Genomic DNA, 26,582 nt, shown 5'->3' on the forward strand with positions numbered 1-26,582 from the left:
GTTTTTTTGCATCACACACAGACATATCACACATGGACAAATTCATCCATGCTTGATAATTAGTTTCTTTATTAGTTAGTTAGCTTTATAACGTTTGAATCACATATTTGCTGATTAATTAGTTTGAGTATAGTTTAGTTAGATTGAAATAGTTGCTTAAAAGAATTTAGAATTAAAATGAACAAAGTAAAGCATTCAATAGTTCAGAAAATTTTTTGAAAAAAACATCCAGAATATCAGATTACTGAAACTAATTGAATAAAAAATAAAAGAGCTACCAAGAGTGACAAGGAAAATAAGGAAGTACGCCAAAAAGATTGCGAAAGAAAGAAGTGAAAGCGAGAGGTAAACTTAACAAAATTAATCAGCATTATATTATTATATTTCAGAATCAGGTTCTGACTACGCCGGTTTGCACAATGTTAATGATTTTTATTTGCGAGAAGATATCACAGGGTGGCCAGCTAAAAGGAAAATTTAAATTCCAGGATATTTCAAGGAAATTTTAGGTTATTCAAGGATATATTGATTTTTTCTCGACAATAAAATGGACCAGTAAATGCAAAATATATTGTCTTGGAACCAAACAACTAAATATTTATATTTGAATACGCATATAAATCATACATACATACATACATACATATAATTGTTTGTGTGTTAAATTTAAATCATATATACATACATATATTAATGTAAAGTTTGTTTAAACTCATACAATATATATATATATATATATATATATATATATATATATATATATATATATATATATATATATATATATATATATATATTTGTTCTTTTTCTAAAATTGTGTTTCTAAAAGAATTTGCTTTTGCAAGGACAGTGAAGTCTCTCTTTACTTCTGCGTCAATGCTTAACTTGTCAGCATCAGATTTGAAAACTTCAATGCACTTTCTAACACTTTCTTTCTGTTTTTTAATAACTAAAATATCTCCATCAATCAATTGATGTTTCCTGCTTACTTCATCTAACTTTACCTGATCCTTGTTTTCTTTCAATACTGCATTGTAGCGATTGTATGCTAGCTTACAACTTTTTAAAAGATCACTGGGGAGCTCATACTGATGAATAGCAATGTCATGAGAATTGATGTGATCATAAACTATTCTTTGAGAAATAAGAGATCTCTCTTGCAGATTTTCGACCAACAACTGTTTGTTGACACTGAATCCTTGTTCTATCCCAGATTGGTTATGAGATAACACAAAAATGATAGAACAGACTTTCCACAATGCTGAATACTTCAGAGTTTTGTGTAAATAGACAGCAAGAAATTTATCAACAGAACCAGTTAACTTGTTAAAAGACTCAAACTTTTCATTAAATTGAACACTTTCTGCACTAACAAATTCATCATATTGTTGTTTTGCATCACCTGCCTCATCGGTTGAAAGCCATTTTAATGCACTTAATCTCTCAGCTAGAGCCTTGAATTTAACAGCGGATATTTCCTTGTTTTAAACCATTTCATTTGGAGACAAAGATGAAGCATTCCTCACTAAATTTCATTGAGCATCTTTCTTGTAATTTTTGCAATAACATTATGATAATCTGCTTACATTCCATTATAAACTCTAATTTCTCTTCTGGTTTACAACAAAGAGAACTTAGCATCTGTTTTAGTGCTGTTCCGAATTCAATTTTGTTTACATCTAGGTGGTTGTTTCAATCTTAATTAAACTATATGCAGTTGCAGCTTCATTTAAAATTTTTGGTTTGAGAATCATTTTCATCAAACTTCGCAACATGCTTTCTAAACTGTTAGATAAAAATCCAACCATAGGTCTCTCTGTTTGAAATAGAACTAAAAATCCTTTCAATTTTTTAGCAAGATCTTTGAAAAACTGCATTCACAAAGGTACAAAACTGTGAAGATGATGATCTACCAGAACTTCATAGCTCATTTTTAGGACGTCTGCTTTTGCATAGTGATTCCCAATACTTTATAATTTTAACCATGTTTGGCCATACAATAATGCCTCTAGAAGCCACACCTTCATCTTCTACCCAGCGAGTTGCACAGAAACTGAGAAACAATAAAATCCAAAACTATAAATGGTGAAATGCTCTTAACTTATATATAAATATAAAAGATAAGATAATTTATTATAATATTTTTTTCTGTTCAAATATGCATACTTACGGCAAGGCAAGCAGATCAGTTTCGCAAACTCTAATATATTCATCTATTTTAGCTGGTGACTCTTTGAAAAGATTATACATTTGGAATTTATTTTTTTGGGAATTTATTGCTGTCTGTAGGGCACCATGAACGATGTGCAAACTGCAACTGCCCATATTAACTATATCAGAATATCGTTTTTCCTGTCTATGTCTATCTAACATTTTTAGAACCTCCCAATTGACATTAGAACCATCCATTGATACTTGAATTAGTTTTTTAAGATCAAACATCTCTGTTGCTTCAATAAGTTTGTCAAATAAATTCTGTGAATTAGGACGTCTGAGGAATTTAGAATCAATATATCTAGTTTTTACAACACCAGAATTTGAATTCCAGTATCTAACTCCACAGTCCATTTGTTCATTTTTAAAGATTACATTCATACACTCATCATATAACAAAACAAAGATGGGTGATGCTTTGACTTCAGATATAAGTTGCTCTTGATAGTATGGTGCTAAACCAAAATTTATGAGGTAGCCACATTTTGTTTTGCTTAAAGCAAACTTTGATGCTATTGTACTATCAGAGAACATAGATTTGAATATTTCATTTAAATTTAAGCATGATCTTAATGAAAAATGTGACATGACAACATTTAAGGTCAATATTATTTCTGCCTTGGTAACCAGAGCTGCAGATTGAAGATCCTCTATAGTAGGTTGTGGCATTTTGTCATTTAAAACCTTGTTTGAATTGGGAAAATGTTCTTGTAAGTTAACAAAAGCTGCTTTAGAGCCAGATATTTCTGTAGTAAAATCTAGGAATGAAATGTGTAAAAAAAATAAATTAATATCCGGTAAAGTGCACAGCTAATCAATTTGCTCCAAGCATGTCCTTGCATGGTCTTTATGCTTCTTACCAATTGCATGAGAATCCAAAGCAGATACTTTTATGTTAGAAATATTAACATCTGTTCGACACCAATTACATCTTGCTTTCTTTGAATTTGTAGAACAAAATTTTACCCAAGAAGAATACTTTTTATTGTAAAGCCATTCTGTTTGGAAACGACAGTTCTTTGACTTGGGCATTATGTTAGTTATATTATATATTAATTTTTATATATATATTATTTGTTTATTTTACTTTCTAAACAATTAGTAGAATTAATAATACATATAGTAAAATTAATTAATTTTGATCATTCCAGAAAATATATAATCAAACTAAAAATTTTGTAAAAGATGAAAACAAGAAAACGGAATATATAATATTCCATTTTCTAGTTTTCATAATAAACGAAAAATATAACTCTATAAAAAAAAGTTCTAGGATTTCCAGGATTTTTTGTAAAAAGGAGTGTTTTTCCAGGACTTTTCCAGGACCTATAAAATTCCAGGACTTTTCCAGGATTTCAAGGACTGCTGGCCACCCTGTATCAATAGAATGGCTCCAGGTCGCAGAGATGTTGCAATCAGTAAGAAAACAAAAAAGAAGGTATGAAACATTGTTGACTTGTTCATTATCAAATGATTATTAAGTCGTTATCAAAATATTTGTAAATTATACTTTTTCACAGATGTCCTTCATCACTATTTAAAAATTCATATGTCATGACAGCCATTAATAATTTGCACAAATTATCATCTGCTCTTGTTGAGATTCATTGGTCATTTTTTGCAACATCACAAGGAAAGGGGGCACTAGATGGCATAGGTGGAGAAATAAAAAAAAGATTTTACAACAGTAAAAAATCTGGAAAAAGATATTGTAGCCGATTGGAAGATTTTGTGAGCATTGCAAGTGAAAAAAAATAATGTTTACCAGTTTAGAGAAAAACCTAAAAATGAAAGTTGAAGATATGAAACTTTTGGTTAATAAATTTTCATTTTTTTAGATCATTTACAAAGGGTGTATTACCGCAAACCAAAGTGAGATCAATGAGACGCTTCTCAAAGATAAATTTAAAGTCAAGTGTATTTGCCACCACCACCCTTTTCTTTTTAATATTGACGGTGCTTTTATGGCAATTTGTAACCAATCAGAAATGGTAAAAATTGTTATGAAACTATCACCTTCATTATTGGTAAATGCAGTATTATCTCCATCTGAAAGGTACAAATTTAATACTATTTCCCCAGGTATAATTGCCTTAGTAGAATTGCATTCTGCTGGTAGAGTAAATACATACCTTGCCGAAGTATTAAAAATTGTAGATAACATGGCAAATATTATATTTCTAAAAGAACAAAACGAACTCATTTTTCTATACACATCTCTAGACAACTTCTCCTGGCATGACTTGTGTGAGTTAAAACTGTTAGTACCACAACCACACTTTGATAACCTTGGACACATTATTATCAAGCTGAAGTGTTATAACTAAACCTATTGTTAAAAATTTAATATTATATCTTTCTTATCTTTAATATAATATATTAACTATATAATACATATATATAGCACTATATGATAGCACCAATGTAAGCACAGGTTCTAAGAAGAGAGTTGAGTTACAGAACATAAGAAAGCATTAGTAGATCTGCCAAAATTTTTTTTATCTTCTGTACACAAATAAAGTTAATATTTACTTAATGAACTAAGGCATATATTTAAACAACTTGACAGTCCAATAAACAACTTGACGGCCCAATAAACAATTTGACGGCCCAATAAACAATTTGACGGTCCAATAAACAACTTGACAGTCCATTATCTGGCAGAAGTTTGTCAGAGACCATAATCTTGCCATAAGAGTAGGAAACGTAACCGAAGATCTTGCCAGAATAAAACCTGGGACCTAAAAATCACAGCAGTTAGTTAACTTTCTTTAATCAAGCTTGCAGACTTTTTTTATCCACAACTATATTATTATATAAATAATTCAGTTCATCAAAGCCAGCCAAGCTTGAGTCACTGTCTCTTCATTGTAAGGTTGCATCTCGTTCTTTTTTTCTACAAATACTTTCATGGTTGTGACTCAAATGAGCTATCATCTCTAGTTCCATCAGCCAAAACTTATTCTGGCCTGACTTGTCATTTTGCAAATTTGCATCTTTTTACTGTTTTTTTGCTCTAAAAACTTTCTTTTACTATACTTGAATGCTTTGGAACAAAATGTTTTCTAATGTTTTCCTGCCCCATACAATCTACCATTTTTCAAGTCTTCTCTCAACCGCTTTCTTGCTCTTTAAAACTATTCTTTGTTTTCTAGTAATTCCCAACTTAATTGAGATTGCTTGCAGCCTTGTTGTGAGTAAATTAGTTATTTTATTATTATTTTTTTAAACTTTTTAATGTTCTCAAATTTATTTAAAAATGTGAGTGACACAGTTGCGAATTACAACCATGACTCAAAACAGTGAAACAGTTTTGACTCGATTATTCTGATCAGTTTTATTAAAGATTTATCTCTATTAAAATTGTTTACAAAGTTTTAAACTCATAAAATAAGTCTACTAAATGTAAATTTATATTAAAACTAGCAATAAAAAAATAAAAAAAATAAGAAAAATTGAATTGTCTAAAAAAAAAAGACTCCAGTTTTTAAATATTAAAAAAAAAAATTAAATTGATTATAACAAATTATTTTTACAAATTTATTGATAAATCAATTTTCATTTTAACAAGTTAAAAATAATATTGAGAATTAAAACCTTGTTTCTTTGTGTTTCCTCTGTATTTAACTTCTTTTTTGATACTTCTTTTACTGAAAAAAATAAATAAATAAAAAATAATAATAAAAAAATTAAAAAGCAAAAAAAAAAAATTATTTTTAATTAACATACAGTTAATTTCAGCCTCACACTTGCGTATACTCTGCTTTATTTGCTCATTATTAGCTAAAAGTAAAATAAGAATACTGAGAATATGATTGAAATACTGAAATAATGATATCAGTAAAAATGAACTTTTTAAAAACTGAAAAACCAAAATATGTTGCTTAACCCTTTCAGTCCCAGACAAAAAACAGTAAAACAATTGTAAGTGAAATGTTCTCATCGATGTAAAAGCTATAAAATAAAAAATACTTGTCAGAATTTCACAAATGAGACCTTGTTTTGTTTGTCTGAAAAACTGCCCCCAAACTATCTTTATTCAATTCTACTTTTTCTTAACTCTAGTTATGTGATCAAATGCTGTTTTTAGAGTGGTCATATTTACTAAAAAATGTCATGATCCGCTTAGCGGGTCACAGGGACTGAAAGGGTTTATCTAGAGCAGAAAATAAACTAAATTTAGTTTTGTGCCAGTGAGAAATGCAATACATTTATTTACTACGCATGAATTATGTATGAACAATATATGCATGTATGCCAAATTCAAAAATATAAAATTAATTTATATATATATATATATATATAAATATATAAATTAATTTTATATTTTTGAGTCTCTCTCTCTATATATATATCTGTGTATATATATATATATATATATATATATATATATATATATATATATATACATACATATATATATATATATATATATATATATATATATATATATATATATATATATATACACACACATACACACACAAGTGACTCTAAATAGTTTTACCATCAAACTCAAGTGATCTCTTGAAAGCATCAAGCGCACCTTCAAAGTCTTCAAGAAAAAACAAAGCTGACCTAAAAATAATAATATAATTAAAAAATATAGAATTTAATTTTTGCCACCATTAAAATATATCAGATTATATAAATACTTTTAATATTATGTACACTCATTCAAATATTATGTACACTCATTCAAATACACGGTCAAATTTTACAGAAAAAGGATTGTTCAAATAAACTTTGTAAAAAAGACAAAAACTTGAATTACTCAAAAAATATAAATTCTATTTTATTTAGAAATAATTAAATTACATAAAAAGTGGCTAAAACATTTATTGTAAACAATACATTTTTGCAACTCTCATTAAAATGAGAGCCTGAAACTTCTTCTTTCAAGTTTCAATTTCACCTTCAAGTCATAAAAAGAAACGAATGATTGTAATTGTACTATTTTATAACATTAGGATTTTTGTAAACATTTGAATGACGCACAAAATAGAGACTTAATAGAATAAAAATAATAAACAAAAAAACCAATGTGGGATCCTGGCAAAGCATGTAAGCCCAACACGTAATGCATGTGAAGCATGTAAGACCAACATGCCATTGAATTCTGAGACTTTTTTCTGAAAGAATCGGTAAGCTGCTTAGAGCTTAAGTATAAACTTTCTTTTTAAAAGGGGCATGGGGAATGCTTAGGAAATTCAATATTGTTTTTACATAAATATCTTAGCCAAAGGTTTAATACTATATGCATGCAACAGTTATTAAACTGCAAGAATAACATTTGATGCCTTCAAAAGTATAAAAAATTCAAATATACTTATGAAAATTTAAAATGGGTTTTTAAATAAATAATTTGACAAATGTTTCTTAAATTGCTATAAATTTTCCAAGGTTTTACAGAAATATTAAAAAAAATGCTGGAATTTTAAAGATATTCCAGATCTGGTTGTTATCATGTAATCATGTATTGCATTGATTTTAAAGACTTTTTAGGCCTGGTTGTTACCATGTATTGCATTGATTTTTAACTGAAAGTTTTAAAACACTTACTACATTTAGAAATTCATTAACAGAAAGAAAAATAACTCAGATTAAAAAATAAATTTATTATTATTTTTATCTATTTAACCAATATTGTCGCTGCAAAGCAAAACTATTTTAAGTCCATTTTTGGCAAAATTGACTTTTTTGGTTTAAATACTCCATGGGTGCACTTAAGTCATCTCACAAAGTATGGAACCAAAATTGATTCAACTTTTGCAACTATGAGTAAAATTTAATTATCTTATGTCCTAAAAAAATAATTAAGAGACACCCTTGCTGCAAATTAAAACAATTATAAGTCCATTTTTTGGCAAAGAAAAACTTTTTTGGGTTAAAATACTTAATACATTTAATAAATAACTGAGAACAAGTAGATTTAAAAAAAATCAAAAGCAGTGATTAAATTTAAAACTTTAAATGTCTTTTTCTCAGAACAGCCAAAATGGACTGAAGATGGTCTTGTTTTGCAGCGGCAATTTAATTGTAGAACTTTGTCATATTTTATATAGTTTTAAGATTATCTTAAGTCCATTTGCATTGTTGGTTCTCAAAAACTTAAATTTTTAATTTTTTATTTGTTATATTATGAAAAATAATAAATATTCTATAAGTGTTTTAAAAACAATTTGGTTTAATTAAGATCAAACACAATGATGAATTAAAATACCTTTTTCTTTAAATACCTTTTTCTAAGAACAGCAAAATTGGACTTAAGTTAGTCTTAGTCTTGTTTTGCAGCGACGATATTCAGTAAAAATAAAACTGTTTTTAAAAAAAAAAACTTTTCTTAGGTAATCTACAGAATGATTTCATCAGACACAATTGGTGCTTTTTATTGAGACATTAATTTTTCTTTGATATTTATATGAGATTTATCTAAATTGAAAATTAAAACAAGGCACAAACAAATTCATGAGCATACCCTTTCCTTTGAAATGCTCTACCATCTCCAGAATTAAGTTTTATTGACATATTAGCATCATCTAAAGCTCCTAATGTTAAAATAAAAAAATTTAAGCTCCAATGGATAGGAAGTTTAAAAAATATTAATATCATCAAAAGTTCTTCACTTTTCTTTAAATTCTAATTATATTTCAAATTAAAATGATAATTATTTTTATTTCAATTGTAACAATTTTTTTTAAACTATGAACTAATAATTTATTTAATTATAAAATGGAAAATCTTTTTATTTAATTGTAAATATCTAAAAAATAATAATATTTACTTAAAATCATTTAACAATATACTTGAGCATATATATATATATATATATATATATATATATATATATATATATATATATATATATATATATATATATATATATATATATATATATATATATATATATATATATATATATATATATAAATATATAAAACAGGGTATACACCAATTAAAAAAAAAACGTAAAAATTGTGTGGTTTATTTTTAGTTTAAAGGACCTAACAAATATTGTGTCCAATTTTATGCTAAGCGAAGTATAACTATATTTTTCTACTTCTAAAAAATGTTTATTTTTAAAACATGGTATGGAATTTTAAATTTATTTTCAAAGTGCGGTATTTAATTGTAACCAATCCGTGGCAAATGTATATTACTTCAGCGCAAGCACAAACTTTGTAAAGTCGCGTTAATGAAATGGCAGATTGCGATAGACTAGAATAATGCGATATCTAATCTCTTATTTCACATACACAATAAGATAAAATACTTGAAACAAGAAAAGCATTTTTTCATTCTAATGTTTGTTTATACTTTATACTTTGTTTGTTTAACCGAACTGATAATGAAATGATGATGGAAAATATATCAAAAAATATTTTATATTAATGAGTTTAAATATATTTGTTATCTGTTTCTTTTTATGGAAAGCATTCAATAATAATACTTAATTTTTATTTGTTTTTAAACGACAATTTCTTTTTAGTAAAGAAAAAAATGAGGCTTATGCAGTGTTTTATTTTTAAAATTTTACATCATTAAAAAATGCAACAATGACGTTTATGTTATACTAATTAATTCTAAACAGACTTAAAAATAGATGCAGAAATAAAAAATTAATGGCCTATAAAGTTAAGGGAGATGTTTTTAAAAATTTGATGCATTTTCCAATAATCAATTCTTAGTCTATTTTTATATGCCTGCTATGGACAAAGAAAGAAATAAACATAGTGTTGATGCTCCTTTCCTTGAAAAAGCAATATTTTTAAAATCTGATCATCAATACTACAATTACACTATCACTGTTTTATAAACTTTAAAATTAAATATAAAATAAAAAAATATTATGGTTTATTGTCTCATTTAACTCTCTGAAATAAATTTAAATTCACAACCGCAAATTTTGAAACATAATAGTTTACATTACTTTAACAGAACGTTGTTTACATTACCATTATCATAAAAATACCATTACCAAAATATTAAATACATAGAGTTATACAATATATCAAATAAAATTAATTATTAAAAGATATTTAGGTCTTTTAAAGTTTTTAAACTTTCCATAATACCTTTATAAAATGGATATACTGTATTTTGCTAATAAGCTGTAATTAGATATTAAATGTAATTGGAAAGTAAATGGAAATTTATAAACAAAAAATATATTTTTTTTTATTTACCAATATTTCAATTATTAACTTTATCTAACATACTTTATGCATATATCATAGATCATCCTAGTCATATTTTAAAAATCTGGAAAATTATTTGAATAATATATGCGGAAAAAATCCGGACTTTGTTTTCCCTTAATTTCTTTTTAATTTCGCTTTTAGCTAAGTTGTTTTTAATTTTTTTTGACACTTTTCATAATTTTGCTATGAGTGATGAGTGAAAAAGCTCAAAAAAAAAATATTTTACAAAAATATATACCTCAAGTTACATGTATTGAAAATGTTTTGAATATCCGTAAAAACTAAAAGTTGAAAGAAATATCCGCAATTCCGGAAATATCCGGAAAAATGTAATCCCTGATATATACATTGAGCAACAATAATTTTTCCAAATATACGAGACATGATTGTGTGATTTACATCAAGCTTTTTATGGCTTATGCAAAAGTAAAAAATGTTCTTAATACATAAAATTCATTTAAGTGAGTTTTTTTAAAGTGTGGGCTATATAATAATAATAATAATAATAATAATAATAATAATAATAATAATAATAATAATAGTAATAATAACAATAATAACAATAATAACAATAATAATAATAAGTATAAAATTAAAGATTAAAAAAAAAAGATAAATTCTTTTTTTCCTTATTGCACAGTGGGTGAGCAAAACCCACCAAAACCAACTTCTATATTAGGGTAACTTCTTTTTTTAAATGTAATCTAGAGATCCTCAGCATCTTAAAACTGATATAATTTTTGCCCTACTATCATTGTAAATCTCAGTATATCAATTTTACCATGGAAATGTCAAAATATTACTTTTCAAATATTGGTCAAAATAAAGAAACCGTATGTAAAAAATGGGGCCAGAAAGACACGTTTTAAAATATTTCAATGCTTTAACGGCATATATTAGTCCATAGACATCATATATCGTAATAATAATAACTTTTTTTACTTTTTTAAAAGTATTTTTCAATAAAATTCCTTAATATGGCCTTAAGATAACTTATCTTCACACAAGCAGAAAAACACTTGGCCTCACTAGACTGCACAGAAAGAAAAATTTAAGAAGATGCAAAATATAAGGATTTAGTCTTTTTGATCACCTAAATCTTGTTAAAAGCTATTTTAAATAGCAACTAATAGGTAACTTTTAAATTTAAATATTGGTTGTCCAAGTCAATTTTCTATTTAAAATGTTGTTTTGTTTATTTAAATTACCCCCTAAAAATAGAAAAACAATATATTATACATAGAAAATAATTACATAATAGAATAATAAATATTTTGTTTTACATAAAAATGTTGGAAATTTTTGACAAAAATGTGTTAGGTTTTATGAATTATTTTACTTCTCTTTAGTGTCTTGTACCAGGAAGTACTATATTGTAAAAAATCGCGTTTTCTAAGCTTAGGGCATGGGTAAGGTTGACCAAATTACAAAGGCTATCCAGTTATACATCCTGTTGTTAGAGGATATCGGACTGGAACAGGAGATTGTCAAGGTTTGACTGAAGAGAAACCAAGTCTGGTAGGAAGAGGGATAAGTTCTTTATAGACAAACTTTTTTTTCACTTTTTTTGGATTGTGGGTAAGTAGATAGGTTAGGCATAGTTTTTTATTTATGTTTAAATAATAATATATGGTTTATAGAAATTTACTTGTTATGTGTTATAAACATATTGGGTTAAAAATAAACACTTTTACTTTTTCTTAATGAATTTTTAAAAATAAAACAACAACAATGAAAAAAAATTAACAGTTTTTGATACCCAATACATGGCACGGATAAAACAAAAATTATTTTTCTGAAAACAAAATTGAAACTGCTACATTCTAATGTTAATGTACATTCTAAAGATATAGATTTGATGGATGATTGTTTAAAAAACAAATAAAAATAATAAAGAATCATTCAACTAAGTATTTATTAAAGTCTCATGCTACTATTCTCTTAAATTCAAGTTTTATTGTGGACATTAGCATTAACGTGCACAAAAAAATATAGATAATTCAATTAGTTTTTTTTAAAGATTTTTAATGATTCTTTTATATTAAAGCTTTCAAAGTTAGATTACCAGACTATGGTGCAATGAGGAAGGGCAGCAAGCTGTATTAGCCCTGCAACAATGTCCGAAAAGATAAGTGTATACCAGTCTAACACAAGACAGCCGTCGGAATTATATAAAATGAGGTCAGTAATAATTTGCCAACCCTAATCTTTTAGAGTTCGGCATTAGGTCAGCTAAAAAAATTTAATATAAAGGTTTACCATAAAACATAGTATTGAGTTCAGCAAATCCTCAAACACTTCAGGTTAGTAGTTAGGTTGGCATTGCTGAGGGCTGACAAGAAGAGTTAGAAGAGATCACAAAAGGGGATTATAATGACTCAGTTGACTTGCAGGAGCTTTTTAATCATACAGCAAAGTAGCAAGTTATGCTTGTTGGCATCTAGACCAGAGTTGAGATCTTATTATCTCGTAAGTTGAGTATGATGATTGCATTGGACAGTCTGTTTATAAAAAAATGATATCTGTTTATAATATTTTATGTATATGTATGTATGTATGTATCTATATATATATATATATATATATATATATATATATATATATATATATATATATATATATATATATATATATATATATATATATATATATATATATATATATATATATATATATATATATATATATATAGATACATACATACATATATATATATAATTATCTAGATCAGGCTTGTTAAGTTGAGCCAGGGCCGCTGTTTTTTGGTGGAGCCGCAAAAATCCAGCGAATTTCATGTTTTATTTAAAGAAATAAATTATATTTTGCAATTGATATTATGCTGATTGATGCTATTGATGTTATGCTGTTAAATATTTTATGGCCAATTGAATGATCAAAGGTTATTCATATTTTAAAAATTATACTACCCAGTGGGCACAGGACATACAAAAGATTTATGTCTTTGGAGAATTTTGAATGTCTTTTGAACATTTTAGACGTCTTTTAAACACCTTTTGAATGTTTTAGACATCTTTTGAACATTTTGAATGTCTTTGGAATGATTTGGATGTCTTTGGAACATTTTGGACATCTTTAGAACACTCAAAAGATGTCTTTTTAAAGAACCGTGCCCACTGGGTAAAATTAGAACTAAAAACATTAGTTTTGGGTAAGTAATATTACATAGAAATCAATTCTTTGGTCCTAAAATATTTTATAAACATGTATTATATGTCTATATGAAAGCTATAGATAGTTTTGCCCTTTTTGAACAATTCTGGCCCACTTTACAGCGCTTTCACTATATAGCATTTAAAAGATCTTCACACTTTTATTTGTGTCACTTGTTCTTTGCATTGAAAAATAGAACAAGAAAAAAAAAAAGGAAAAGTATTTGTTTTTAAACTTTGAATGATAAAGTTTGGTATCATAATTGCAGAAATGGTTTTTTAACAATTTTTTTTTGAAAAACTCAAACTGTTTTCAATAAAAATAAATTTAAAAATATCAAAATAGATCATCCAGACCATATGTTAAAAATCCAGAAAAGTAAAAAAAGTAAAATATCCAGAAAAAATCAGGAATATATTTTCCTCCTAACTTTGCTTTAAGCTGAGATGTTTCTGATTTGTTTTTTAAACTTTTCTTAGTTTTGTATGAGTAATCAGTGAAAAAGCTTACAACAAATATATTGCAAAAATTTATACCTAACATTGTATATATGGAAAACGTTTTGGATATCTGGAAAAACTAAAGAAACTTGAGAAAAATATCTGGAATTCCTGAAAATATCCGGAAAAAGATAATTCCTGTATCAACTATATTTTTTCAATTAAATATTAAAATTTTTTTTTTTTTCAATTATATTTTTCATGAAACATATTTTCCTTTTTATAATATAAAATGGAAAATAACATCTGTTGAATAATTTTAATATAAATTATAGAGGCTTATACTTTTATAGCAAATTATAATCTTTAAATGATTTTCTAAGGACTTTAAACGTTTCTCTAATGACTTTAAACAGCTATGACAACATTTAAAATCACTGAAATTTTAAATAAGTTTTTTTTATAACTGATCATTTAAACAAAAGAAGTTTTTAATAACATAAACATCAAATGATACGATGCTTAAATGATAATGTCATCACTTGAACATCACAAATGATTTTTTGAAAATATATTTTTTAAGAAACGTTTAAGAAATGACTTTGTTTAATATATAGCCATGCCTATTTTACACATGCTAGTACTCGTTCACTCATTCATTCCAGCCAAAGCTTGGATTAGTTATATCATCCAAGAACAAATTAAGTTTAAAATTGAACAATGCATGAAAAAGAGAAATGCAAATTTTAATTACTAAAAAAAAATTAAATGTATTTATATGTACACGTTTAAATATAATAGAGAGACAAATTCTTTTGCAGAGATGATTATGATAACTTAGTATATAGTTTAAGTATATGCTCTGATTCGGTTTGTTATAAAGTGTTCAGATTATTACAAAGATTCTGCAAAAATTCTTTTCAAAATGATTGAGCTGACAAAACTTTAAAATTAATTGATACAAGAAGTTGTTTTTAAAAATTTAGTTGAAAACTCATACTGCTGTTAACAGGAGAATTTTATCTATTGAGTGATTATGGATGATGTGAAAGGAAATAGAGACAAAGCTATAGTTCAAATACTCAGAATTAAGAAGCTAAATGAGTAAAAAAAAAAATTAGTTTAAAAGAGCTTGAAAACGTTCAACCAAATTCTAATTCAGTGTTCACTAAGGAAAGAATTTATTAGAAAAAAACACAAAAAAGTTCAATTGTAGATCTATTACTGCAAAAGTTCAAGATCTATTACTGTAAAAAAATTATTTTTGTATTAGTATTTGTTTACACTGTGACTGGTACTGTTGCCAGTGAGTAGCGCACACTAGGATAGCTGAATCTCATAATGATGATGACTTCCATTGATGAAGTCTTGCTTTGAATGAATTTACTGAACAAGCATTGACAGCATTTTTCTGGCGGTGCATTCCAATAATGTGCACCTTAATTTAGTTAAGTATTTTCTCAGGAATTATGAACCAAAAATTCTTTTGAATTTTCAAAAAATGTTTTTAAAAACTAAAGCTAAAAACTTTAAAACTTTAAGAAAACAAAAAAATAATTTGTTGTTAATGTAAAAAAGCTGCAGTAGATATATAGCAATTGACAAATATTACCGCCAAAATCTTCTTTCTTTAAGCGTGCATTGCATCTTTTTAAATAGTAAGCCCCATTTTCACCATCAATATTTATTGCTTCTGTATAGTACTTAAAAAAAAAAATTAAAAAAAATTACAAACTTAATCATCTATATAAAAACTTAAAAGATTTATTAAAATAAAATAAGACAAGCAAAATGCAATTTACATTTGATTATCCAATACATGCAACACTGCTCTTCCTTTAGATTGCCAGAAAAAAAGTTGTATCAATCAAAGACAACTACTATGGTCTTTACTATTTTACTAAATAAATTATGGTTTAGTATAATAGTAAAGACCACAGTAGTTAAAATGATTGTGGTACTTCAACATTTTATTTTTTTGGCTGTTTTAGAGCCTGAAATAATTCCGAAACTATGGCCACTCTGATCTGTTTAAGAGTCTGACAACCAAACATTAAAGATATTAACAGGCTCCTCTTTTGACTTTGGTGGAAAATTGAAAGGGACAATAAGTCTGTCATCATTTCTAGCTCTGAAATAACAATTTAAAAATCAGCTTTAATGATCTTTAATGACTGGATGGTTATATTTAGGCTGGTAAAAATTTATTTTCATTTGTTACTTAAATTAAAAAAAACTCCGAAAACTAATGCTTTGAATAAATTCTGAAAAAGATAATTTTAAAAAACCACAGCAAAGCAAAAGCTTTATTTTAAATTCTAGATAAAATAGTTTAAATAAAAATGACAAAAAAAAAAAAAAAAAAAAAAAAAAAGGTTTATAGAAATACTAAAGAAAATAATTAAAAGAAAAACAGAAAGACAAATGTTTTATTTGCATTAAAAAAAAAAATTATAATAAAAAAATTAAAACATCAAAACAAACATTTTATTTAAAGTCTAAATTTATTTAAAATCTAAACAAAATAATTCATACATAAAAATGTCTTTGTTTAAATTAAAATAATTAAAACAAAAACAGCAAAAAAAAAAAAAAAAAAATCTTATTTAGAATTTAAAAAAAAAATGTTCATAAAATGAACATTTTTTTTTAAAATTCTAAATAAGATAACTTAATTGAAAAAACAGCAAAATAAACATTTTATTTAAAATCTAAACAAAATAATTCATACATAAAAATGTCTTTACAACTCTTTATAAAAGTATTTGAAACAAAACAGATTTGTTGCAATTAAAAAAAACGCTTTTATTTTTTTTGGCAAGTGCTTTTTTATACGCTTGTTAAAGTTTTTCTGGGCATGTAGGCAAGTGTAAAAAGGTTTTAGTGCAAAAGCAGTGACCAAATGGAGAAGACTGAAATATATTTCATAAGATTATATGAATTTTCTAAATCTAACTTAACATTGTACTAAACATCAAAGCTAGCTAAGAGTATAGAAGTACATTACAAGTTTTGTGGTCATAGCAAATGTTAATAAAGACATACTATAAGAATAATGCTAGGTTTAACTTTTTCTTAAGTAGTATTGTGGAAGCTTGGAATGGTTTACCACCATTTATTAATGAATGAATAACAACTGATCAATTTAAAGATAAACTTGATAAATCAGATTATTGAAAAAATTATTTATTGCATAAAACTAAATACAAAAGAAAATATATTAAAAAAGAAACAATTTTTTATCAATTGTCAGAGCTTATGTTATTATTATAATAGACAAAGCAGTTCTTTATCTTGGAAACAGATTTTTCAAATTCAGTTTCTAAAGTGTTAGCAAAGCCGACAGATCTGTGGCTTTAAAGACATTTCATAATAGGAGTGACATAGTAAAAAGTATTTTTAACGACAAGCCCTAATTTATACAGATTTTTTTGTTTATAGTAATTAAGTTGTTGCCATTAAACCTAGACCTTTTTAACTTTTCTAAATAATATTGATTTCAACCACTTATTTAAATCAGGCTATATATTTAATAAAAAAGTTTAAAGTTAAACTATAATTGCACTATATAATACAACAAGTTTTGTTATATAGTGCAATTATGATGGAGCAACAAGGAATTATAGTAAAGGTTTAGCATCATCTTTAAGAAGACAAATCTCGAATTTGTTTCATTCAAATAATCTTTCAGTAGTGCCTTGTTCAAATCAGTCTTTGGAACATATTTGGAGTCCCAATGATCTGAGCTTTCTAAAGTTCTGAATTCTTAAAGATATGCTCTCAAGCAGCATAACTAAAATCTAAAAAATTCATAAAATAGAAAAAATCACTAACAAGAAAAAAATGCCTTTTTAATTTGAAATAAATATTGGAAACAACTTTGATGGTCAAGTGTTATACAAAATTATAATTTATTCGAGTTCACACGACTTTTTTCCTAGCAGTCTAAAGAAAAAACAGTACCAAGCGATCATTTTAACATGTAAAAAATATTCAAATATACTTATAAACTTGATACCATACCAATACTTTTTTTTATTTTATAGGGATTATTGGAATTATGCTTAAAAAACTACCTTGAAATAATTTAATATTTAAAACTTATTAATAATTAACTAAAGTAGTAAAAATATTAGCAAACTTGTTTATTTTTTATTTACACTTATTTATTCAAAATAAATAGACATTAAAATAACTTACTTGTATAGCTAAGTCATAATCTTCATCTGCAAATGCTTCATTACCTGCACTAAAATAAAAATTAAAAAAAAAATATACTTATTTTTAACAGTTTTTAACTATATGCGACTGTATCTAATTATGGAAAATGGTGTGGTAAAAAATTTGGTACACAAATTTTTACATACATCACTGAACCCTAACCTTGCCTCTGACTATTATTTATTCATAATTCTATTAGAACAGTCAGTTTTATTCTGAAGCCCACCTAAAATTTAAGATACTGGAATAAATTACTCAACATTAAGTTCTTTGAAAGTGCTTTTATTATTGTATTTATTATTATGTATTAACATTTAAGTGTATATACTATTATGTATTATTATCTTCTAGATAATGTATCTACCATTATCAATTGTTTATAGAGATTTTGATTTTGGATTTTTGTACTAAATTTATTATGTTAAATTTAAGTCAATTTTGATCAGCCTAGCAATTTCAAGTAGCTGATTTAACTTCTTGACTATTTCAGTTCAAAACTATATTCTAATTAGAATACTAAATTATCTAATAGATACAAATAACAATTTTCTATTACTCTTCCTCAACTGAACCTTGTAATATTTTGTGTATTTATTATTAATCTCCAGTTATGTTTTTATATATTCCTTACATACATATTCTATACTGCTATTAGTAAAAATCACAACAAAACTAATTTGGATTAATAACAAAATGATAATTTACTTATAAATTATAACAGCAGTTGTAGCACAATCACCTTGCAGTGTAATCTATCAGCAAAATGGTTTGATTTGTATTGGAATACTTTTACAAAAATATACTTTTTTTCACTTCATGACTTGATATACTGACACACTTTTATTGACTTTATACTTTAATACTACCCTGATAATATAACAATAGATCTGTAAGATATTTCTCTATAAAAAAAAGTCTGTGTTTTATAGACAGTGTCACAAGACACAAAATACTGATTTGAATCTTTTTGTGTGAGCTATTTCTTTTCTTGCTAGATTCAACATCTATTCTTAAACAAATTTTGTTTGTTATTAAACTTCAACTGGTTTGTGCTTGTCTAAAGTTGTCAACATTCTATTCAGAAAGCTGAAAATTGTTGATTTAAATATAAATCTGCTAAGTATTATTATTACTATTATTATCATAGAAAAAATTTATATAAAAATATACATTCACACAAATATACATTCACACAAATATACATTCACACAAATTTACATTCACACAAATATACATTCACACAACTTTACATTCATACAAATATACATCCACACGAATATACATTAACACAAATATACATTCACACAAATATACATTCACACAAATACACTAACTAGTAAAATAAAAATCACCTAAGTTTATCAGCTGCTAAATTTCCTGTCATTGCTGTAGTTTCAACTATAATTGATCAATTAATCATTGTCACTTAAAAAAAATTTCAGAAAAGTAGCAAATAATATATAGATATATTTATATATATATATATATATATATATATATATATATATATATATATATACACACACACACAAATAATTACATAGCTTAACAACAAAAGCATCGATATTTTATGTTTTTTTATATCATATATATTAATATATCATAAGTAAAGTGACCAATTCCTCTTTCTTGCACATAAATACACAGTATAAAAGCATATGGAAAGGCATAAAATTTAAAAAGTATAAATGTTACAATACATTTGACCTTGTCTAGTAGAGAAAGGGCATCATTAGAGGAACCAATCTAAATATGACAACAGTAATCCGTTAAGGAAAAAATACGAGATTTATAGTATTAGAAAATGGAATTAGAAATAAGAAAATGATAAGCTTGATAAATAGAGGCCACCTGAGCGAATGCTAATTTTGATTCTATATATGGTTTCCACAAGAGATCAGTAGTGAATAATATGAGAAGACGTTTTGTAAAAGACTCAGTCTTTTACAAAATAGCATTCTCCAAAATAAAAAGGATACGTTGAACACTTTATTATGAGTATCAACTTACTGATTAAAAAATAAAGAGGACTTGATGAACACTTTATTATGAGTATCAATTTAGCAATTTAGTAATTGTTTAATATTGAACTTTTATTTATTTAATAGTATATATAATAGTATTATAACATAAGTAATATTGGAATATGAAAAATCTTATCCTCTGCTTATACTTTTTTTTAAATTTTTTTTTTATTTTCTTGTACTTTTTATGTATTTTTCAAAATGAAAAATACTTAATATAAGGTAATGGTACCAGTAATTGACTGTTTGAGAGAAAAAATTCTGTATGAATGCTGTATCTTTCAGATTGTTTGCCAATTATATAGTCTTAATCGTTCTAATATCTTACCATACTATTTTCTAACATACTGTTAAGCAATGTTTTACAAACTTTTTCATGTTTTAGTAGCTGTTTTTTTAAAGCATAATTTTGCATTTAATTTTACATTAGTAATTGACCATTAAAAAAAAACTCAGTATTTGACCGTCCTTTGCTTAAGTAGTTGATTATCTGTTAAACAAGAGAAAAATGAAAATTGTGGTAATTTTTTTATTTTAATTCAGTTAATATTACATCGTAAATACATCTTTTAGATTTTTTAAACGATGCAACACAAATAAAACATTTTATAAAAAATAAAATATTGAGTAAGTGTTAATTTTTTGTATAAGGTATGACCCATGTCAGAAACACGTGGGTCATACACCGGGGGTCAATCACCAACTATTGAACACTATCTTGAAGTTGTTTAACAGTTAAAGGGAATCCTGCTTCAGCCATTTTCAGGACCCAGTTAGAAATAACTATCTCCTCTTTATAGCTTTGGACGATTTCAGGTCTCATTTTTTCTTTCAATGGGTGACTTGCCTTCCAATTTATATTTTAGAGTAATTCTTGATATACCATGTTTTTCAGCTGCTGCCGGGACTGGTGTATTACTTTTTTCTTACATCTTGGATGACTACCTTCATCGTCTTCTCTGAGTATTTTCAAAATCAACCTTTTATGGCAGACATAATGAATATAAAACAATACAAAAAATATGGATTCAGAAGTTGATACATGATTGTTCTAGTACTTGACCACCTAGTCATCTATTAGATAAACCTAACTTATTATCTTAATAATATATAAACAAGTGTAGTTTGCTAAAAAAATATGAAACATGCATGTTACGATGAGTTAAGGTAAACAAAGGAATAACTAAGTAATTGACCACCCCTGGTGAATTACTAATTTATCTAAATTTTCTGATCCAGTATATGACCACCTCCATAACTGACTACTGATAGCAGTAAACAGATAATAAATAACTTTTAATTAGTATCAAATTAAAAAAAATACCTTTTTCAAAATAAAATCATGTAAGCTGTAAATAAATGGTACTTACCTTTTAAAATTAACTTAATTTGCGGCTCCTCCTTAGCAAATTACGAAAGAAAACTAAAAAAAAAATAGATAAGAGTATTGCACATTAACATCGACTGTAAGGCATCTTTGTTCAAAGCTGTCAAATGTTTGTCGCATTTACATATGTACAACCAAATGGTAGAAGAGTATTTCTCCGCTGTTTTTCTAATTGTTCTTTCATAGTAAGGCTTATTTTAAAAATTTTTCTTTTAAATGGTCAATTACTGGCACATGGTCAATTACTGGTACCGTTACCTTATATTGAGAATTATTACCATTTTGTATGCTCTTATTTTAAGAGCATATGAAACAAGTTACAAGAGCAAATTAGGAGGGATAAAAAGAAAAGCCAGAGAAGCAAGATTGTAAATGCTTGTAAATATTAAAAACAAGTTTAGAGGGATAAGAAAAAGAGCTAGAGGAGCAAGACGGTAAATGCATAGTTGCCTAAACCTAAAGAGAAAAAGCAGCAATACAAAAAGCACCAATACAAAAATTATATAATTTAAAAGTCTTATAAATTGTATATGGTTTTTGTTTTGTTGTTGCTTTTTTTGTTCGGTTAAGGCAACTATGCATTTACCATCTTGGTCGTCTAGCTTTTCTTCTAATCCGTCATAATTTATTTTCAACACTGACTTATAATTATTTTTAAAATTATAATTATTGGTAATGTTTGTTGTTATTGTTTCTAATATTTATGAACCATTGTTATTAATATTTATATTAGTATTGCTGTTTTTTCTTTAATTAGTTTAAATATAATATTTTGAGTTAAACTTATAGAGTTTAAACTCACTACAATTCACTCAAAACTCACACAAAAATGATATATAGTAGGTTGTCACGTTCTTGTCAGTTTTTAACTGTTTGTGACTCCTTCTAGCTTTGTTTGAAAATTTTAAAGTAAAATAATTGATTGATTTTAACACATTTTAATTTAAAAAGTGCACTCAAAAGTCTGCACACATGCTTTATTTCTTAGTATCAGAACTTTTAGGACTTAGATTCCATTATTTCGTAGAAATCGATTAGGCGCAGTTGCTGCATATAAGATTTTTCAAAATGTAATTAAAATATAATGCAAATAATTTGCCGAACCAAAATAAACCGACGCAAAATCAAAACAAATGGCTGCAATAAAGCACAATCTTCAACAGGATTTATTTAGACCAAGTGATGAAGCATTATATTCTGTAGTAAATGTTGCAAAAGCAGGAGCGGGTAAAAAAAAGAAAACCATTTTCTTATGTGCTGCAGGTACTTTCGCTTGTCATTGTTTACTTTTTTTATTAATTATTTTCACCTATTGATAATAGGTAGCCATTCAAGAGGATTTTTTTTTGTCAATGTATTTATATATAATTAACATAGTTGTATAGAGCTTAAAAAGAATAAAAAATGAGGGGTCTTTCATCTTTAAAAGTTAATTGGATCCAAAGTTATTGCATTTTTTGTCCTGGAAAAACTAATGATTTATTGACAAAACGCCTTGTATGGAAAATTTGGTGTGAAATGGCACCGTAATAATATAAAAACATCAAAAATCAAGCGCAAAAATCAAAATAAACGATAAGCATAGGAATAAAAATATTATATACATAATTTCTAAACAAAATTCCTAAGTACCATTTCTTCAAGAAAACATAAATAAATACTTGATTTGTATAGAAGAAAGGCTATACTTGCTTTTTTCACCTTTTTATAGGTACGTGTGTAAAAATTTCAAACCATTTATTTATTCAAGATTTATATATGGTTTGAAAGAGCTTTGAATTTGTAATAAAATGGTGTAAAATTTATAAAAAAAGAATCATTACAAAAAAAAGTTATGCTCTTTTAAGTAACATTATTTTTTATGAAGCATTGCTTAAGAAAAATGCAACTTACGTATAAAACTCGCATTCGGTTAACGGCAGCTTTGTAATAGAATCATTGTTATTTGCGCTTGATTTTGCATAGTGAAATGTGCAAAACGATTAAAAAACGTAATTAAAAAAGTTTCGAATTTAAGTAACAAAATATTTTTAATGATTGAAACGTAATAGTAAAATTTATAACAAAATTTTGTAAAACATGCATAAAAAAATATTGCGTTTTTTTGCAATATATATATATATATTTATGGTTAAGGGTATATATATTTATTTTATTAAATATGCACCAAGGCTAGGATTTCTATAGCGTATGTTTAAATGCATATAGGTGATCTTTAAATACATTAAAAGCCTTAGCATTTTTACCTTATTTTTATTGTTACAAATGATTTTCAATGAAAGATATATATACAAAAAAGATATATATATATATATATATATATACATATATAACATCGGAAAAGGCGTGATATTTCTGTGGGGGCCGGAGTACAAAAAAAAAATCAGAAAACACCATATAGTTCAACAAAAAACCTTTAAAAAAATATCCATCTAAAAATGGGGGGGGGGGGAGCATGTCCACCACGGCTCTCCTTCATTTTCCCTTCCGTTGTCCTTATATCTATCTAACTATATATAAATTCCAACAAACCGCAAAAAATAAAAATAATTTTTTTAAAAACATACTTCTTTAACAAAAAATTTAGACTAATAGTTATTTTCTTTTTTGCTTAGTAATGTTTTTAACAGAATTGTGGCTTTGAAGAAAGCCTAGTTTTTGAAACAAACAAAACTGTGACATCCATAGCTAGAAAGAGTCGATTCTTTAGTACGCAAAGGAAACCACATCCAATGATATCTAAAATAAAGTAAACCCCTAAATTAATATTGCCATACCTATTTATGATGCCTTATGTCGCGGATAATAAATAAGGATGCCTTATGGCACGGATAATAAATAAATATATAACTGTTATTATTGCATTAATAAACATAATCAATCTCTAAAAAAATATGAACCGGTTTAATCTTGATATGAAAAAGATCAACATCCATCGAAGGAATTGTGTGGTTTTCATCATGTTGCGTAACCTTGCAATGATAGATAAGATAAAATATATCAGATTTATAAAATTAAAAAAAAAATTAAGGCTAACAATTAACTAATGTATAATAAATTAACATGTAACAAATATTAATAAATATAATATTGAATTAATAAATATAATCTTGAGGTCTTTAAGATAAACATCTACAGTAGCAATCTGCCATCATAGCTAAAACCTTGCAATAAAAGATAAATGAAATTATATTAGATATTTAGCACAATAACTGAAAAACCCATTACAAATTAGAGAAGATGAGAATGATTTCCTAACTTAAAAAGAAATTCAAAATCACTTAACTCCTGATACAAAACACATTTCCCATTACCAAACAGAGAAATCGATAGAAGTAGACCCTTCAATACATTTTAACCTGAAATATAATAGATTTGATTATAAGTTATAATGAAAAGAAAGTTATATTGTGTTAGCGTAACTATCTGGGAATGGCATATGCCATTTGCCTAGAGTGTACTGATTTATTGTAACTAAACACTTACATCTCTCAATCCATGCAAGCAAAAGTCTGTCTTTCTGGGTAGAAACAATGTATAGCCATCATTATGATTAACATTAATTGTCATGAGCCAGGCAATTTGCTTATGTCAAATAGTAAATGAGCTTTGGTTTCCCATAGCTCGTTGCAACCACGTCAACCCTGGTTGTTGGATATCGGTAACTAACCGATTACCTAAAATTACATTTCTATATACATATATGTATATACATATATGTATACATAAAAAGAAATTAAATAATTATAAATCTTTTCATTATCTTAAAAAAAGGGGAGGGTAGAGAATATGATATACATTAGGCACTGTAAAATTTATTATAAAAAATAAAGATTAACCTACTATCTGTAAATAGTATCTGTTAATGCAAGTTTATAAGACATACTATTATTTAAAATAACATATACCTTATTACACATTTCTATTATGTTATCACCATATCACCACTTATTATGTCTGCAGAAAGTTGATATTTGCTCACATCATACTCAACACCATCATCATCTTCATTCTCTTTTGGTTTCCAATAAGAAACTATATATACATCACTTTTCTTCTTTTTAATGCCAACAATTCTGCCGTAATATACATCCTGGGTGTTAGTGGCATTATCGAACCACATATGGCAAGTACTTCTTCCAATAGAAGCTCCAATAAGAATTTCTTCAATATCTGAGGCCTCATTATTTTCTAAGTCAGGAAACATTTCTTTTAGCTGATCAGGCATGCATTTTTTTAGTATTTTTCTACATTTCTGCATTATTTGTTTTCTTTTTTCTGAATTTTATCTGCTATTCGTTTTATCAATTCTAACTTCAGGTCATTATGGCATTGCATATTTGTAAACCGCTTTTTTCTTACATTAGAGATAGCCCATAATATCAACTTGTTTTGAATATCATTTGGCTTTTTGCATAGCAGAGCAGTTGTTTTATTTTTGCAAGCACAAAGTTTTGAAGAAAGAAAACAAAGAGTGGCATTTGTAGCTTTGTGCTTTGCAGCGCTAAACATACCCATAAATTCTTCTAAATCAATGTTGTGAAGCCTAGCTGACTTAGTCTGGTCTTTAAGGTAGTCATTAGAACTCATTTCAAATTGCCGCTTGTATTGCCTGTCAATGACGCTAATAACTGCATTAAGACAGTCAGCTAATGCTTTACTCATTTCATCAGTTACTGGGCAAAAGCTGATTATTGAATCAAAAACTACATCTTCAATATCATTACCAAAGAAATCAGTTTTTCGTTTAAGTAGAGATAAAGGATTCTTGCTGCTCTCAATAAGAGTGTTCCGAACATCTTTTACTACCTTAATGCCAGATATGTAGTCAAGTCCCGTACCTGATGCAATATAAATTTTTGTCATGATTAATGGGGAGTAAAGAATATTATAAACAAAGATTATTCTTTGTTAATTAGTAACA

General features: G+C 26.3%; 2 protein-coding genes across 4 annotated transcripts in view; one reads left to right on the plus strand and one right to left on the minus strand.

The window, feature by feature from the left end:
- LOC100210536 (protein SGT1 homolog) overlaps window positions 1-19,693 on the minus strand; it is a 32,323-nt gene extending 12,630 nt beyond the window's left edge. Inside the window, exons 1-7 of the mRNA XM_065813051.1 lie at window positions 19,600-19,693; window positions 18,227-18,275; window positions 15,639-15,729; window positions 8,693-8,762; window positions 6,722-6,792; window positions 5,944-5,997; window positions 5,812-5,864 (exon numbers count right to left, since the gene is read on the minus strand). Of these exons, the coding sequence (XP_065669123.1) occupies window positions 5,812-5,864; window positions 5,944-5,997; window positions 6,722-6,792; window positions 8,693-8,762; window positions 15,639-15,729; window positions 18,227-18,275; window positions 19,600-19,631 (420 nt within the window). The 5' untranslated portion in view covers window positions 19,632-19,693. The remainder of the gene's footprint in view (window positions 1-5,811; window positions 5,865-5,943; window positions 5,998-6,721; window positions 6,793-8,692; window positions 8,763-15,638; window positions 15,730-18,226; window positions 18,276-19,599) is intronic.
- Window positions 19,694-22,745: 3,052 nt separating this feature from the next.
- LOC100212436 (exocyst complex component 1) overlaps window positions 22,746-26,582 on the plus strand; it is a 70,972-nt gene continuing 67,135 nt past the window's right edge. For all 3 annotated transcript variants that reach the window (XM_065813052.1, XM_065813054.1, XM_065813055.1), the window contains exon 1: window positions 22,746-22,921. In XM_065813052.1, the coding sequence (XP_065669124.1) occupies window positions 22,792-22,921 (130 nt within the window). In that variant the 5' untranslated portion in view covers window positions 22,746-22,791. The remainder of the gene's footprint in view (window positions 22,922-26,582) is intronic.

This window comes from Hydra vulgaris, chromosome 12 (assembly GCF_038396675.1).
Source record: "Hydra vulgaris chromosome 12, alternate assembly HydraT2T_AEP".
Taxonomy (NCBI): Eukaryota; Metazoa; Cnidaria; class Hydrozoa; order Anthoathecata; family Hydridae; genus Hydra; species Hydra vulgaris.